At 46.6% G+C, this 17,369-nt stretch overlaps 2 protein-coding genes across 2 annotated transcripts; both read right to left on the minus strand.

Moving 5' to 3' along the window:
• Positions 1–4: 4 nt before the first annotated feature.
• On the minus strand, positions 5–11,908 carry LOC103654104 (ubiquitin carboxyl-terminal hydrolase 2). The gene is made up of 5 exons (XM_008680927.3): positions 11,778–11,908; positions 11,484–11,540; positions 10,285–10,331; positions 186–287; positions 5–101 (listed from the first exon to the last, which is right to left on the minus strand). Exons 2-5 carry the CDS (start codon positions 11,515–11,517, stop codon positions 24–26), a joined length of 261 nt encoding a protein of 86 aa, XP_008679149.1. The 5' UTR covers positions 11,518–11,540; positions 11,778–11,908; the 3' UTR covers positions 5–23.
• Positions 11,909–13,297: 1,389 nt separating this feature from the next.
• LOC100281732 (arsenite transport subunit B) lies at positions 13,298–15,766 on the minus strand. Its single transcript, NM_001154652.2, has 2 exons — positions 14,002–15,766; positions 13,298–13,913 (listed from the first exon to the last, which is right to left on the minus strand). The coding sequence occupies exons 1-2, from the start codon at positions 15,314–15,316 to the stop codon at positions 13,645–13,647; spliced, it is 1,584 nt and encodes a 527-aa protein (NP_001148124.1). The 5' UTR covers positions 15,317–15,766; the 3' UTR covers positions 13,298–13,644.
• Between the last annotated feature and the right edge of the window lie 1,603 nt (positions 15,767–17,369).

Consider the following 17,369-nt stretch of genomic DNA (forward strand, 5'->3'; position numbering starts at 1 on the left):
GCTAAGCCCTTCAATTGGGATAATTATGGACAGACGTCAATTTCAGGGCGGTTCATGATAACTGAGAGAATAGCTTGAGTAGCACATGCGTTACTGATGACCTGAAAATAAGCAAATAGATTGGCTGTCATTGTTAAGTACAAAGTAGAAAATATGGTGAGCTAAAGGGACAGAGTGGAACTAACTTGGTGTGCAAAGAAAAGGTACGGATTAGGATCTCTGACAACATGCCGTTCATCCTTCTCCCCAGATATCCACTTGGAGAGAAAAATTAGCCATATACTGGTCTACGAGAAGTGGACAGGAAGAATATGTGCATTCAGATTGCAAATATTGATGACATAAAAAATAAAGACTCTCACCGCAGTTCACTAAGAGAGTCCACATCGAGAGAGTAAAGCTCTTCCACCTGTTTAAAGAACATCCCAAATATATACATGTGTTGGGCACCAAATTGAGGTGCGAATAGTCCGGCCCTGAGGCCGAACGGTCCGCGGTCCGGACGGTCCGCGCCTGTGGGCCGGATGGTCCGCGCACGCGCAGAACAGATTAGGGTTCCGAGTTTTTCGCTGCGGTTGTTGGCGAAAATCGCGGGATTTGCTCGGAGTTTTGTTGGTAACGGGTCCAGCCCCCCTCCTCTATAAAAGCAGAGGATTACGGCCGATTAAGAACAACGAATCGAACCTACAATCAATACAATTTACATTTTATCCTAGGAGTAGTTCTAGTCTAGTTTAGGTTTAGCCTCTCGATCTCCAATTTCTCTGCTTCTCTTCGACTCTACGTCGATTAGAAGAGTCTAGGTCGGTCTACCCGAGCCTAGACATCACCTAGGATCTCTCCTCCCCGACGGGGTCCCTCCCGGGAGCGAGATCCAGGCCACCGCCGGCGATCTTCCGCCGCCCCTGCGTACGCGCGGACCTTCCGGCCCCAGGGCGCGGACCGTCCGGCCGTCAGACAGGAACCCTAGCCTCACGCCAGGCCGCGGACCGTCCGCCCCTGCGCAGTGAGCACCGCCGCCAGTTCTTATTGAGTGTTTGGCGCTCCAAAAAGGCGTCAACATACTTTTTGGCGACTCCGCTGGGAAAACACATTCAGACTCATCAAATCGGCCCTCAATGGCCGGTTTAGGGGATAACTTTGATATTTCTCCAAGCAACATCATAGAGCCGACTTGAGAGATCTTGCCGGCTGACGAACAATTCCAGTTCGAGGAGCACAAGGAGCATATGATCCAGGAGGCAAAAGCAAAGTTCTTGGCCAACTTCAAAGTGGACAGGAACAACGAGGTCGTCCGACATTGGGCGACGGATCCGGCTTCGCTCTGACCCACACCAGATATCCCCAATGTAAGTAATACTAACGAGCTACAATCTCTTAGTAATTATGTAGACGAACAACGTGAACAAATGCAAAATATCATAGGGGATATGCAAAACGACTATAGGAGACTAGTACGTGCATTTGACAAATCTAGTATTGCAAATTTTTCTTCGCACGAGGTTGAGTTAGGGGATAACATGCGTAATACATCGGCTATATGTTGTCACGACCAGTCACAACCCCTTTATGGGATGCCGATGGACATATACCCTGAGCAACCGCAAATCGACAGTAAATCAGCCGATCTGCACATGCCCGGACCGTCCGCACGTGAAGTAGGACCGTCCGGGCCAGCCACGGCCGGGCCTACTTTTAATGGGTTACCCCGACATGCACCCGAGCCACAACATATGACACATAACTTAAACTACCCAGTCGGACCGTCCGCATACAACAACGGACGGTCCGCATATAATCACGGACGGTCCGGGCCAATGTCCGGACAGGATTGTTACCTGAATCCTCACTCGTCCCAGCAACACTTCCCATCACACTATGCAATGCACCAGCCCATTAATTCAAGATCCAGAGCCCATGAAAGCTTTCCGGCCCCACCTAGAAGGCCGAAAAGAAACGATCAAACCTATGAGCCATATAGGGCAAATGGAAATGCACCACGTAGCTCAAACCAATGGGGGGAAAGACAATATGCTAACATCCAGCCAACCCCACCTATGTTTGACCAGAGAGCCGGTGGTCTCGCACCGGCTGCCATTGATATAGTGAGGGAAGAAATATCCGGGGCGTTCCGAGATAAGCTCGGAGTAAGCATGGTCCCTGGGGGGGGCAATCGTATCGGAAACCTTATAACAGCCGATTTGATCACCACCCATACCCATAGGGAACCAGGATACCCGAATTCGCAAAATTTTCGGGTGATCAAGGAAAGAACACGCGCGAACACATAGGCCAGTTTTTAGCACAATTAGGAGAATTGGCCGACACAGAGGCATTTCGCGTACGTTTATTTTCATTATCTCTAACAGGAACCGTGTTTGCATGGTATGCCACTTTACCTCCTAATTCCATTTCATCATGGGGGGATCTAGAACAAAAATTTCATGAACATTTTTTCTCCGGTGACTATGAGTTGGATTTGGTAGATTTAGTGTCATTGCGACAGGCAAAAGATGAATCGGTTAATGATTACATCCGGAGATTCCGAGATACAAGAAACTGATGCTTACAAATTCATTTAGCAGAAAAACAGCTAGCAGGATTAGCCTTTAATGGTCTACGATATTATTTAAAAGAAAGATTAGAAGGCATCCAATTTTTTACACTAGCACAGTTACACCAGAGAGCTTTGGCTTGTGAAAGCCGAAGCAAAGAAACTGCTAAAACAATTCGTCACAACGTACATATAGTAGAATGCGACCAAAGTAGCTCAGATGACGAATCAGCAGAAGTGTATGCTGCTGAAATGGTTTGGCCAAAGCAGGCCAAATCTTCGGCTTATTCCTCCTTACAGCCGGTTCAAAAGAAACGACAAGAGGAGGTTAAGTTTACGTTTAATGTTGGTAAGTGTGATAAAATATTTTACGAATTACTCAAAAATGGCAACATTAAAATAAATCACACTGTTCCATCCGCTGACGAGCTAAAACGTCGTGCATACTGCAAGTGGCATAACTCATTTTCTCATGCCAATAATGATTGTAATGTGTTTCGGCGACAGATTCAATCGACCATTAATGAGGGACGATTGAAATTTCAGGAAATGCAGGTGGATACAGAGCCCTTTCCGATGAACATGATCGACTTCGAGGGCAAGAAAGTCCTGGTTCGGCCAAACACAGCCGATAAAGGCGAAGGCAAAGAAACAATCATCGGCGATGTTAAAAAAGGCAATGGGGATTATAAAGTTTCTTGCAGGAAAGTGGTGGCCGAGAAGACTCCCGATGGAGGGGAGACCCTGAAGGTGACCATCACAGCCTCTAGCACTGGGGGGCAAGCGCAGACAGGGAGACAGTTGCGGGAACCCGTGCTGCGCATCGCGGACAGTCCGCCATCCAGACGCGGACGGTCCAACGCTTCTCCGGACGGTTCAGAGAACTCCAGCGGACGGTCCGGCCATGCTCAGGACTCGCAGCGGCCACGTACCTTCAAACCACGACGACCAGAGATAGGTACGTGGAAAACAAATACATTTAAAGCAGCTGGTCGGCTGGTCAATTTCGGCCCGACTTTCGATCAATTGTTGTCTAAATACGTGAAAAAGAAGGCCGACCCCAGTGACCGGCCAGCAAAGTGACCCCGCTCACTCATTCATGAGCAACGTCAGGTCAGGCCGATTGGACCACCCCACCAATCGAAAGAAATGAAAGGTCATACTGTACAATTGAGACCTAACATACCGACATGGACACCTCCACCCCCTTATCCGTCTATGCCATATCCATACACATACTTACCTCCAACATATGTCCCAAATCAAATGTGGGGCATGCCACCATATCCATTTGGGATGCCACAGTACCCCGCCTGGGGGGCACCCCAAACATCTGTTTTTGACAGGTTGGCGCCACCAGTACAAGACCGATTGAGCACCGCTCAATCCGGTCACCAGGCACAGACCCAACAGGATTGCCGGACTACTCGGCCTCCAAGGCCGACCAATCCGGCAGGGGGGCATATGCCTGCGGCAACTGAAAGAACGACAAAAAAGGACATTATCAAAATAGGTACAACAGAAGTCGTTATACAAAAAGAAAGTGAAAGGCCGATGATTTTGGTGAATCGGCCAATACAACCAAAAAAGAAGATACGACTACCATCAAAACAGCTGATCCAAAGTACTCCATGCCTCGATGGTGCCCAGCGGGATTGACACGGTCCCAAAAGAGAAAATTACAGCGCCTAAGAGCAAAGGAGAGCCAGGAGAAGGAGGCGGAAAAGATATTCAATGACACACATCCACAGTACCCGCCACCACAAAAGAAATGGAGACCAAAGGCCGTTGAGGAAAAACAAACGGCCACACTTGTGCAGCACCCTGCAGGTATGGCAGATAGCTCGGCCAGCAAGGCTGAACAATCTGCATCAGGCACGGACCGTCCGGTCCCTGCGCGCGGACCGTCCGTCCTTCACCAGGAAGCCTCCGGACAACCTGCACCAGGCGCGGACCGTCCGGCCCTTGTGCGCGGACCGTCCGCTGTTCACTAGGAAGCCTCCAACGACACGCCGACATCAATGGAAGAGGACGACCTGCTGGGAGAAGACCTGGTCGACTACGGGGCTTCTCCAGAACGCCCAGGTATGGATGTAAATGTTATTACACTTTCCGCCGATTGTACTATTATCGGCGATGATGAACCTGTTGTTGCCCAGTTTGATTTTGGTCCTAAAGAAGCCGCCTTTACTAAACCAAAGGAATCGGTAAATCATTTAAAGCCGCTCTTCATGCGCGGTCACATTGATGGGATACCGATTGCTAAGATGTTGGTAGATGGAGGGGCAACTGTAAATCTAATGCCTTATTCATTGTACAGAAAATTAGGTAAATAAGATGACGAACTTGTCAAGACCAACATAACCCTCAGCGGTGTTGGAACTGATAGTTCGATCAAAGCCAGGGGAGTCACGTCCGTTGAATTAACCATCGGGACTAAGACCCTTGCTGTTGCATTCTTCGTCGCTGATGTAGAAGGAAATTACAGTTTAATCCTAGGCAGAGATTGGATTCACGCCAATCAATGTATACCTTCTACATTACATCAAATGTTAATACAATGGGTAGGCGGTGACATAGAACAAGTACATGCTGATGTATCGGCCTGCATCGCTGTGGCCGATGCCCCTGTACTTTGGACTTATGAGACTGTTACATGTCTCACAGGAGTAGATTTTTCTGATTATCAATTCATAAGTATAGATAAGAAAGGTTTCATTCCTGTAATGCTAGAGCCGATGGAGAATCGGCTAAATCCTAAATAAAGTTTAAATGATGAATACACACAAAGTTCATGAGTCTTTGGTCACGGACAGTTCGGCTTCCAAGGCCGGATGGTCTGGTCTTTCACAAAAAGGTTCGGACTTTAAGACCGAACATCTATCGCAGCGAAAAGACAGTATTACGGATGATCCGGTCCCCGAGACCGGAAAGTCCGCCGTCACACAAAGATCATCTAATTCCTCTGTGGGGAACACGATAGAGGAATTCAGAGATCTTGATAAACTAGGACAGGGGTTTACATCAGCCGATCCTTTGCAGGAGATTGACATAGGAGATGGTAAAACTCCAAGGCCAACTTTTGTAAACAAGACCCTGGAGACCGATCCTAGAGATGAGATGATCGGTCTATTGAAGGAATATTCAGATTGCTTTGCTTGGAATTATACTGAGATGCCTGGATTAAGCCGAGAGATCGTAGAGCATCAGCTGCCTATTAAATCTGGTTTCAGACCTTTCAAGCAGAGAGCTAGAACATTTCGTCCAGATCTTCTCCCACGCATCAAGGACGAAATCCACCGGTTGCTAGAAGCTGATTTTATCAGACCTTGCAGATACGCAGAGTGGGTCTCCAATATTGTGCCGGTGGAGAAGAAGGAGTCAGGTAAGCTTAAAGTATGCATTGATTTTCACAATTTAAATAGAGCAACTCCTAAAGATGAATATCCCATGCCCATAGCCGACACATTAATCAATAATGCATCAGGAAATAGAATTATTAGCTTCCTTGATGGTAATGCCGGATATAATCAGATTTTCATGGCCGAAGAAGATGCGTCTAAAACGACCTTTATATGTCCAGGCTTCATTGATTTATTTGAGTGGGTTGTCATGACATTTGGTCTGAAAAATGCTGGTGCTACTTATCAGAGGGCTATGAATTTGATCTTCCATGAATTGTTAGGAAACACTGTGGAAGTTTACATTGATGATATTGTAGTCAAATCGGCTGATTTAGTTTTCATATAGCTGATTTGCGCAAAGCCTTTGATAAAATGCGTCGGTATGGTTTGAAAATGAACCCACGTAAATGTGCTTTTGGAGTGTCGGCTGGTAAGTTTTTAGGATTTGTCATCCATGAACATGGTATAGAGATAGACCCTGACCGAATCAAGTTTATTCAGAATGTGGGACCTCCGACCTGTAAGGTCGAGGTACAGAAGTTTCTCGGCAAGGTGAATTACTTACGAAGGTTTATTTCTAACCTAGCCGGGAAGATTGATACGTTCACCCCTATTCTTCGGCTTAAGAATGATGTCGAATTCGCTTGGGGGGCAGAACAGCAAGAAGCATTTGATCTCATCAAAAAATACTTATCTTCGGCTCCCGTATTAAAAGCACCATGAGCAGGAGTACCATTCCGATTATACATTGCAACTGAAGATAAGGTCATTGGGGCTGTTCTGACACAAGAAACTGAGGGGAAGGAACATGTGGTGACATATCTAAGCCGAAGGTTGGTGGATGCTGAAACAAGGTACACTTTTATTGAGAATTTATGCTTATGCTTGTTTTATGAATGCACCAAATGTAGATGTTATTTACTGTCTAGTCATTGCACTGTTTCTGGTCAAGCCGATGTGATCAAATACATGTTGCATAACCCAATTATGAGTGGTAGAATTGGTAAGTGGGCTTATGCACTCATAGAATATGACTTGGCCTATGAACCATTGCAATCTATGAAAGGCCAAGTCATAGCGGACTTCATTGTAGAACATCGAATTAATGATATTCATAAACTAGACATGTCATACCTCACTATTACTCCTTGGACTTTATATTTTGATGGATCGGTTTGCAATGAAGGGCAAGGAATTGGCATCGTACTTGTTTCACCGAGTAATGTCTCCTTCGACTTCTCTAGCCGATTGAAAACTTATTGCACTAATAATCAAGCCGAATATGAGGCCCTCTTATTCGGCTTGGAACTTTTAAATTGTATGGGAGTAAAACATGTGAAAGCATTTGGTGATTCTCAGCTGGTCGTCCAACAAGTGTTAGAAGAATATCAATGCTTTGATGGTACTCTGAATAGTTACCTTGAAAATGTTGGAGCATAATCCATTCTTTTGATGAATTCAGTATTTGGCATATTTCGAGAGTTGAGAATCATAGAGCTAACAATCTGGCACAAGATGCATCAGGTTATCGGATAAAGCGAGGGAGATTCCACGACACTGAAAATCTGATAACCGGTGTAGGGCCAATTCCCCAGGTCGCGGACCGTCCGCGTCGAGACGCCGGACCGTCCGGGGTTACCAGAAATGTTCTCTTAATTGAATCGGCTGATAATGAAGCCGATGCAAGTGATTGGAGGACGCCTATACTTAATTATTTACGAAATCCCAATATCAGGACAGATAAGAACATTCGGCGTACATCTTTCAAGTATGTCTTGATGAGTGATGAACTCTACCGCCGAACAGTCAACGACGTCTTGCTTAAGTGCTTGGGCCCAGATGATGCTATATTGGCCATGGCCGAAGTACATGAAGGAATTTGTGGTACCCACCAATCGGCTCCAAAGATGAAATGGCTCTTGCGAAGGTCTGGTTTTTATTGGCCTAACATGATAGCTGATTGTTTCAAGTACTACAAGGGTTGCCAAGTGTGTCAAAAATTCGGCGACCTACAGTTGGTCCCTGCAGCCGAATTACATCCTATCATCAAACCTTGGCCGTTCAGAGGATGAGGATTAGACTTTATTGGAGAAATTCATCCTTCATCATCAAAGGGGCATCGATTCGTGTTAGTTGCCACTGACTATTTCACCAAATGGACTGAAGCCGTCGCTCTGAAGAACATGACACACAAGGAGGTAATTGAGTTCATAACTGAGCATATTATTCATAGATTCGGTATTCTCCAGACCTTGACTATAGATCAAGGGACTTCTTTTATGTCAAAGGAGGTACGTGAATTTGCTGAATTATATAGAATTAAGTTGCTTAATTCATCTCCATATTATGCTCAGGCCAATGGACAGGCCGAGTCTAGTAATAGGACATTGATTAACTTGATAAAAAAGAAGGTATCTGATAATCCTAAGTATTGGCATAAGATTTTGTCCGAAGCTTTATGGGCTCACAGAATATCTAAACATAGTGCTACTAAAGTGTCTCCTTTTGAGCTTGTATATGGGCAGGAAGCAGTGTTGCCTGTGGAAATAAGTTTGAATGCTGTCAGGTTCGCCAAACAAAATGATCTAACCGTCATGGATTATTATAATTCAATGATGGATAATATTGATGAGGTGACCGACAAGAGGGTGATAGCTTTGGGAGCAATAGAAAAGGACAAGATCAAAGTAGACAGGGCCTACAACAAGAAGGTCAAAGCAAAGTCATTTCAAGTAGGAGACCTGGTGTGGAAGACCATCCTGCCTCTAAGGAGTAAAGACCGAAAGTTTGGGAAATGGTCGCCAAGCGGGGAGGGTCCATATAAAGTAAAACAGGTAATGTCTGGTAACGCCTATTTATTGCAAACATTACAAGGCAAAGATTTACCCAAAGCCTTGAATGGGCGTTTCCTTAAGCAGTGCCATCCTAGTATGTGGCAAGATGCCTAAGAGAACCGATGTAATCACATCGAGTTATTTGCTTTTGGTTTGCTCAGCTCCACCAAAAGGCAGGGGGCATATGTTGGGCACCAAATTGAGGTGCGGACAGTCCGGCCCTGAGGCCGGACGGTCCGCGGTCCGGACGGTCCGCGCCTGTGGGTCGGATGGTCCGCGCCTGTGGGCCGGATGGTCCGCGCCTGTGGGCCGGACGGTCCGCGCACGCGCAGAACAGATTAGGGTTCCGAGTTTTTCGCTGCGTTTGTTGGCGAAAATCACGGGATTTGCTTGGAGTTTTGTTGGTAACGGGTCCAGCCCCCCTCCTCTATAAAAGCAGAGGATTACGGCCGATTAAGAACAACGAATCGAACCTACAATCAATACAATTTACATTTTATCATAGGAGTAGTTCTAGTCTAGTTTAGGTTTAGCCTCTCGATCTCCAATTTCTCCGGTTCTCTTCGACTCTACGTCGATTAGAAGAGTCTAGGTCGGTCTACCCGAGCCTAGACATCACCTAGGATCTCTCCTCCCCGACGGGGTCCCTCCCGGGAGCGAGATCCAGGCCGCCGGCGGCGATCTTCCGCCGCCCCTGCGTACGCGCGGACCGTCCGGCCCCAGGGCGCGGACCGTCAGGCCGTCAGGCAGGAACCCTAGCCTCACACCAGGCCGCGGACCGTCCGCCCCTGCGCAGTGAGCACCGCCGCCGGTTCTTATTGAGTGTTTGGCGCTCCAAAAAGGCGTCAACAACATGTATGGGCTAAAAAATATATACGAATAACTTGGCAAAATATTGTTCATCACAGATTTCTAGAAGCACATATTGTATATATATAATGGACTTATGGTTCAAACTCGAGAATAAAACCATGACCTCAAACATAGTTGGTTGCTAGCATGTCATCATGTGACTACAGGTACCATACTAAACAAGTGCAAGTGAATAAGCAAGTCTAGAATAAAATCTTACTCAAGGCCCCACTCCTCTTACTTTTTGATAAGAGGATGCCCCTCCTGAAATTGAGTTGGCGGTTGCATAAAGGTAAAAAAAAACTATTGACAGCAAATTATCAGTTATTCTTCTCTACACTAAAGTGCACGTCTTCACAATCTTGTTGCCATACAAGTTTACAATCAGCTAAGCATGCCATATATTAATTATGTTTGTCCTACAGTCAGATAGTACGACAGTAAGGTAGTTTCTAAAACGAGAGTTCCAGGTTGCTATCAGTTTCACAGCATGGGGAAGAAACAAATCCTCAGAAGAAGAAAAATACACTACCGAATGAGCAGGCTGAGTGCATACTGCTATTGCAGGTACAACAATAGTTCGAAGGATGAGAAAACAAACAGTTCAGACAGGGGACGCAACAGAACCCTGGAAGCTAACCTGTACACCTTCCACTTGCATTTGCTGAATCAGCTCGGTGAAAACACCTGCTCAAGTAAAACATAAGCAATGGTTTAAAATACCGACGAGACCAACAAAGACAGAAGTACAAACGGAAGTAAGCATAACAAAATGCATTCAGCTCATCAATGGTTTGCTGTTTCAAGAAAGTAGCGATAAATTAATATGTCAAAGAACAGAGCTTGATGGTCAGCAGACTATTCGGAAGTGTTGATGGCTGGTAAAATAAGTTGTTTTCTCACGCTATCACGAGGAATGGTAGAGAGCAGATGCTGAATAACCTGAAAAGATGATGAATGATGTCATGATTTTAAAGAAAAATTGTTCCCTTGAAGATTAAAGTTTTTATGTGGCTCCTTGAAAATAATGCTCTCCTTACTAAAGATAATATGATCAAAAGACAGTGGAAGGGTGACCCTTGCTGCAGCTTCTGTCCTCAGGATGAAAATACTAATCACCTTTTTTCACTTGTCCAATCGCCAAAGTTATTTGGGGTGTAGTGGCCACATGCCTTAGTACAAAATACATTTCAGGGGACATTGAATACTCCTTTGAGTGGCTTCGGGAAAATTTAAAAATCGATAATGCTACTCATGTTGTGCTAGTTTCGGCCATCTGCTGGGCTATCTGGAAAGCAGGAAACAAAATGTGTTTTGACAAAATTCTGATTAAATCCCCTAATGAGATCATATGTCATGCCGGTGCACTTATTTCATCTTGGTCAGGTCTCAGCAAGAGAGATCTGCATGAGGTTCTTCAGGAGGGGGTCAGGCTTCTGGTTCGTGCAGCAAGCGTGGGGCCCTGAAGATGATGCGAGGATGGACAGCTGATTTTGCCTTGCTGGATCAGTACCTTTTGAAAGTTATCTGTCGCTTTAAGCTTCAAGCTCGCTGGAGTCTTATTAGTCTGTCTATAGAGGGTGAATTAGCTTGAACTTGTTATGGGTTCCTCCCTTTCGTATGTGTGGTTTGTCCAAGTAGCCTGAATCAGGTTGACTTTGCATGGTGTCTTCGTTATTTTCGGTGGCTGCAAACTGTCTACCGGAACTCACACATACACCTCCCATGACTTGGAATGGGAATCACAAGGAAAAGGATACGTAAGAATTGAAGAGAGATAGACTTCCCATGATTTGGAAAATGTAAGGAAGGAACAGTACAGATGATGCCAAAACTCACCAGGGTCAGACTCATCAATCGTGCACCAGGGCATCCTTGCGAAACTTCCTGTTTGCCCTGGCACAATCAGACCGAGCAAAAACATAATAAATAGTTAAATACACACGTGGCACCAAACGGCTTATACTATTATAACACGAAGTGAAGGCAGGGGCGGAGTTTTGCAAAACAATCGAAGTTAGTAAGCATAATACATGCATATACAGTTGCAATCAGATCAGATCCGAATACAAATAGTAGGTTCGGCTTTGAGTGCTCAGTTCCGCACAGCAGGTAGAGAAGACCAAAGGGTACCTGGTTGTGGCCGTCGATTTCCAAGGGGACGAAGAAGATCCGGGCAACTGGCGAGTAGAGTGGCAGCGACGGCCGCACAGTCGTCGGCTCGTCGCTGTCGCCACGAGAGAGAAGTGGGGAGGGAGAGAATGCAGCGCACACACGCACGCGCACGCTGGTCCGTGCATGGCCAGTTTCATGGGCCTGAACCAGGACGTGCTGAAAGTAGGCCGAACGGGCTAAGCTTAGTGAGCGGCACGAGGCCCAGTTCTGTTCTATTAGACATGGCCCTTAAAAGAAAATTAAAAAATATCTAATTTACCTTCCTCACCGATTTTTCTCTCTGATCTACGAAAATACTTTTAAACTTATCACCACTTTTAAAAATGTTCAATTTATACCTAAATAGTTTTTATGATAACTTTGCTGATGTAGTGCCACGGCAGAGGAGATAAACCATACTAAGTTCAAAAAATCTAGAGGTACATCGAATTTTTCACCCCCCCACCCCCCATTGTTTGTGGTTGTCTAATATGCTTCCCTTGTAGTTTTTAAAAACATTTGTGTTTTTAATTTTAGAAATTTTATCAGTGTTTTTTCTGATGCGTCATCATGTCAAAGTAAAAACAAAATAAACTGGACTAAGTTTTTTTAAAAAAAGTGAGCATTGGTTTCCCGTTCTAGATAAATTTTTCAAAGAGCGTTGAGATCTTTGCTATTCACTTAAGAAAAATATAGAATTGGCTACGTCTGTAAAGAAACATGGGTCTAAAAAACCTGTAATCACACGGAAGTGCTTCACATAAGACCTACTCGTACGACTAAACTTAATTTACGGTTGTTGTCGTCTCTTATTCTGAATTAATGAATCATGAGGATCAGATAACTCTAGTCATACCTAAGTCTACCACTACCACTAGAGTCATATCGTGTAGCAGCATTACAAAAAAAAAAGTTGGAACCCCGCTAGCCCTGCATCCTACTAGATGACTAACCCCAATCAACTATCAAATGCCAAATGTGCATAGAGATGATAATAAGCTCTAAATTTTACGAATATAATTTAAGAATCAAATCAGATAAGGATCGGACTCTATTTCTATTTATTTGTGAACTAAAATTTATTAAGAGATCTAATTTATTGTGAAGAAACATTTAGAATGACAATCTATTACCACCCCTAAATGCATGACTCAATCCCTCATATCGTAAGAGATGAAGAGAGTTGATAATAGTGGCAAGAGAGTTTTATTATTATGAACTCATAAAAAGTGTTGCTATAACGCGAGAGAGAAAAAAAACTTATACAACAGTTTATTAAATAGATACACCTGATAGAACTACTAAAACTGACCTAAACAAACAGCAGCTGGACCATTCGACCATGTCTGACACAATCATCATCATTATGCAAGTAAGAGGAAGAATAAGAACCCCATCGGTTCTGGCTCTGATTAACCCGATTCCTAACATTATTCGATCTGAATACACTGGCTTATTACACGTAGAAATACGATGATATACACCTCCTTTTTTTGTTGTTTTGTTTCTTATGTCTGATATATACATACATGGTGTGCTACTCCATAATGCACAGATTTCTTACTAAAAGCAGAGAATGAATGTATGTATGTATGTACGTGCATCCCAAAACGCCTCCAGCTCCGAGCAAGCGAGCACCATGCTGATCTATCTATCTATCTCTGGTGCTACGCTTCTCCACCATTTTACAGGACAGGAGGCAGCGACCATGATATGATATCCCCCCAATCGAACGAATCCTTGCACAAATTCAACAACAAAAACAAAACGACCTGTGACGCGATACACGGCGCTGAGAAAGAATCCACATTCTTCTTCCCCCTCCAGACATCCCTTCCGGTACGCATCAGTAGGTTCTGATGAGCAGCAGGCCGATGCCGGTGACGACGAGCGTCGCCGGGAAGCCGAACTGGAGGTGGCTGAAGAAGGAGAGCGTGTAGCCGTACTGCTGGGAGCGGCGCGCTTGCTCGCACACGATCAGGTTGGCGGCGGAGCCCAGCAGCGAGAGGTTGCCGGCCACCGTGCTCGTCCATGCCAGGATGAGCCAGGCGTTGGTCTCCGCCGCGGGGGAGATGGCCGCCGCCGACGCCGCCACGCGCGCGCCCAGCAGCAGGACTGCGTGCAGCGGTTGCGGAAATCTCGATGGATTAATAATGCGAGCAGTGAACATTGAGTGATTGAGGTGGGTGAGCCAGACACTGACCCGTCGGCACGTTGGACGCGACGTTGGAGAGCAGGAGGATGACGAGCGCGAGCACGGCCGTCCCCGTGGGCGTGTCGATCCGCGCGTACGGCTCCATGAAGTCCCAGAACGCGCTGGGGATGCCCGTCTTGTTGAAGCCGTCCACGGTGATGAACATGCCGCAGAAGAAGAGCAGCAGCGGGTACGACACCTTCTCCAGGCAGGGGCGGGCGTCCTTGAAGTCCAGCACGATGAGCGCCAGGGCGGCGGTGATGGCGCTCCACGACATGTTCAGGCCCAGCAGCAGCGCCACCAGCATGCCCAGGGTGATGACGTACACGCACATCTTCCACACCCTGCTCTGCCACTCCTCTTCTACTTCTTCTTCGTCATCTTCTGGTTGTTTGGCGCTGGCCTCCTCCGTCGACGACGACGTGGAGGAGAAGGAGGAGTAGTAGCGGTCGCCGTCGCCGTCGCAATCGCCGTTCACCGCTGCTTTCCTTCTGTGGTGGACGCCGTTGGGCGGCTTGACGGGGTCTTGATTCGCCGCGTCGTCGTAGCCGGCCGGCACCTGCTGGGACTGGGCGCGTCGGAGGAGGAGGTGCGACATGGTGGCGGGCGAGAAGCGGTGCGACGTGACGTCCTCCTCCTCGACGACCTCGGTGGGCACGGCGACCACCTCCTGGGCTCCGGCGGCGGGCTTGCATCCGCCGTCCAGCTGGTTCCAGTAGAGGGCGAGCAGGATGGCGGCGTTGACTACGGAGCCGACGAGCGTGGCCGGGAGGATGCCGAAGACGAAGCCGCCGAAGGAGATGCCGCTCTGCACGGCGATGACCAGGTTCTGAGGGTTGCCGATGGGCGTGGCGGCGGAGCCGATGTTGGCGCTGGACGCCAGCGCCAGCAGGAAGGGGCGCGGGGGCAGGTTGTTCTGGCGCGCGATCTTGAGGATGAACTCGGTGAGCACGACGCAGCAGGTGTCGTTGGTGAAGAGCGCGGAGGCGAGCGCGGACACGGCGCAGGTGCGCACCAGCAGGTCCCGCCCGCCCTGGCTCCGCCACGACAGCAGGCGCCCCAGGTGCCGGAACATGTCGGCGCGCTCCAGGTACACGCTCACCACCATGGTGCCGAACAGCAGGCCCAGGATGGGCAGGTCCACGGCGGCGTAGGCGTCGTCGGCGCTCATCACGCCCAGCAGCACCATCAGCATGGCGCCCAGCAGGGAGCCCGCCGTGCGCCCGATGGGCAGGAACGGCACCGCCGGGAACACCGCCAGCACCCAGAACACGGCGAACGCCGCCGAGCCCAGGGCCACCTTCAGAACGGGATCCATGGCCATGGCTCGCTCGCGGCTGCTTCCTGCTTGGTGGGATTTGCTAACCACCAACTAGTAGCGGGGATGGGGGGAATCTAAGATCTGACAACTGATGAATGGCTGCCACGCTGCTACAGCTCGCATCTATCGATCGGACGAAGCTGGAGCTCGCTTGCTGGCCTGGTGAACTAACTAGCAGCCGCGTACTCTACATACCTCGATGATCTTCGCTACCTCCATCGTCATCCCCAGCTCCATCCAAGATCTAGCTAGAAGAAGGAGCAGATTGGCAAGAAGAAGAAGCAGCGAACAGGTGGGGAGCGAGTGTTCTTGGACAGACGTCACGAGGCGACAGACAGGCAGGAACCATCCAGGTAGGACGGGATTGGGATTACTTGTCTATGGAGATGGAATGCAACAGCAACACATGGCCTGGGATATTTTCCTTGTATAAAATTTCTGCGTGACATCGGAGACGAAGCTGATAGCTGCTGCCATGTGATGTGAGCCACTCACTCATCAGTCAGTCAGGCCGCTGCTAATACTACACCCGTTGATGAATATGACCCTATTGATTTTTTTTCGAAAACTTTGATCAATTCTCTTTTCAAAATATTTATTCAAAATATAAAAATTTTAAGTCAGACACAAACTATTTGAAGTGATAAAATAAATCACAAGAAGATAATAACTCATTACTTTTTGAATAAGACGAGTGATCATTTTTTTTAATAAAAACAGCGTTGGCACTAGGGATGGCAATGGGTACCCGAAACCTGAAACCTGATGGGTAAAAACCCTATTAGGGCATGGGTATGGCGGATTTTGATACCCATGGTTATTTTATTGGGTCATTTGTTATGCCCATCGAGTATGGTGGGCATGGGTATGTTCTCTGTTGCCCCATACCCGCTACCCGATGGGGAACCCGCTAATATATGACACGTGGGTCCGGATTTATATGTCTCATATAAAATGAATGCTATGTTTTGTCCACAGTTTTGTAGAACCAATGATATGTTTTGTGTGATTTGAAGGCATGATATTGCCATTTAATGTTGAATATTGTTGAACCTGTGATAAAATTATATTGGGTTCGATACATTTGTTATGATGGTACTTATTTTTGCGATTCAAATGATCATGTCTATCGTAATGTTAATGGGTATGGGTACCCGATGGGTACCCGCTACCCATGGTGGGTATGGGTATGGCGTAATTTTGTACCCATGATGGGTAGTAGGTATGTGTATAGGTCAATTTTTTCCTAGTGGGTATGGGTATGGCTTCGTGTGCCCACTGGGTACCTTACCCACTGTCATCCACAGGCACATGCACGCAATGATTGATCGACCGATCCACGGCCACGCCGCCACGGAGACTGATGAGTGGCTCACCGGCGGTAAGCTAGCTCGAATAAATTATTGATGGGTCGGTTTGGTGACGGGTCAACATTATCCGTCTACGTACGCTCCAGCTTGTCACCCTCCAACACCAAATCACGTTATCCCGACTCCTGTGTGGCCCTCACCGGACTTATTTGATTAACTCTCAATCCACGTGGATTTAATGAGATTATGTGGGTTTAAACCTCAAACAAGTCAAACTTTCATTTAATTTTTTTTAATCTCATTCAATTCATAGGTAACAGGATTAATCGAACAAGACATTATATTGTTTACTACACAACACTGCTAGACTATGCAGGCACACACTTCTCCTACTCCTATATTAGCATCTTTGAAGACTAAGCCAGATTGACGATCGGCGGTAACGCTGCTTAATACTGAAAACAAAATACAGTCAATTCTTAAAATATTCACTCATATACAAAAAACAGTAGTATGCAACTATATATCGAGGATAATTATATTAGCTTAATTAAATCGCAGCTAAAATTATAGTTATCATAGTAAAATTCAACCCGAGCATCTCGGGAAAAAAGAAGTCCTACATTTGAGCCTTAAAATTAAAGTATGACATGATTTAAAATGTTTAAGACAAAAAAACATTTACAGATCCAATAGTTGATTCAACTTGTTACGAAATAGATTATGTTATTCATAAGATAAACAAA

Source organism: Zea mays, chromosome 4, assembly GCF_902167145.1.
Source record: "Zea mays cultivar B73 chromosome 4, Zm-B73-REFERENCE-NAM-5.0, whole genome shotgun sequence".
Classification (NCBI taxonomy): Eukaryota; Viridiplantae; Streptophyta; class Magnoliopsida; order Poales; family Poaceae; genus Zea; species Zea mays.

What these genes read in the sequence shown, in the direction of transcription:
- LOC100281732 (NM_001154652.2), bottom strand. Translation starts at nt 15,316, where the DNA reads ATGGCCATGGATCCCGTTCTGAAGGTGGCCCTGGGCTCGGCGGCGTTC. An exon ending in CGCGTCCAACGTGCCGACGG is followed by an intron (nt 13,914 to 14,001) that starts GTCAGTGTCTGG and finishes CGCTGCACGCAG; the next exon opens with TCCTGCTGCTGGGCGCGCGC.
- LOC103654104 (XM_008680927.3), bottom strand. Translation starts at nt 11,517, where the DNA reads ATGCCCTGGTGCACGATTGATGAGTCTGACCCTG. An exon ending in TGCAAGTGGAAGGTGTACAG is followed by an intron (nt 288 to 10,284) that starts GTTAGCTTCCAG and finishes CACTTCTCGTAG; the next exon opens with ACCAGTATATGGCTAATTTT. An exon ending in ACCTTTTCTTTGCACACCAA is followed by an intron (nt 102 to 185) that starts GTTAGTTCCACT and finishes GCTTATTTTCAG; the next exon opens with GTCATCAGTAACGCATGTGC.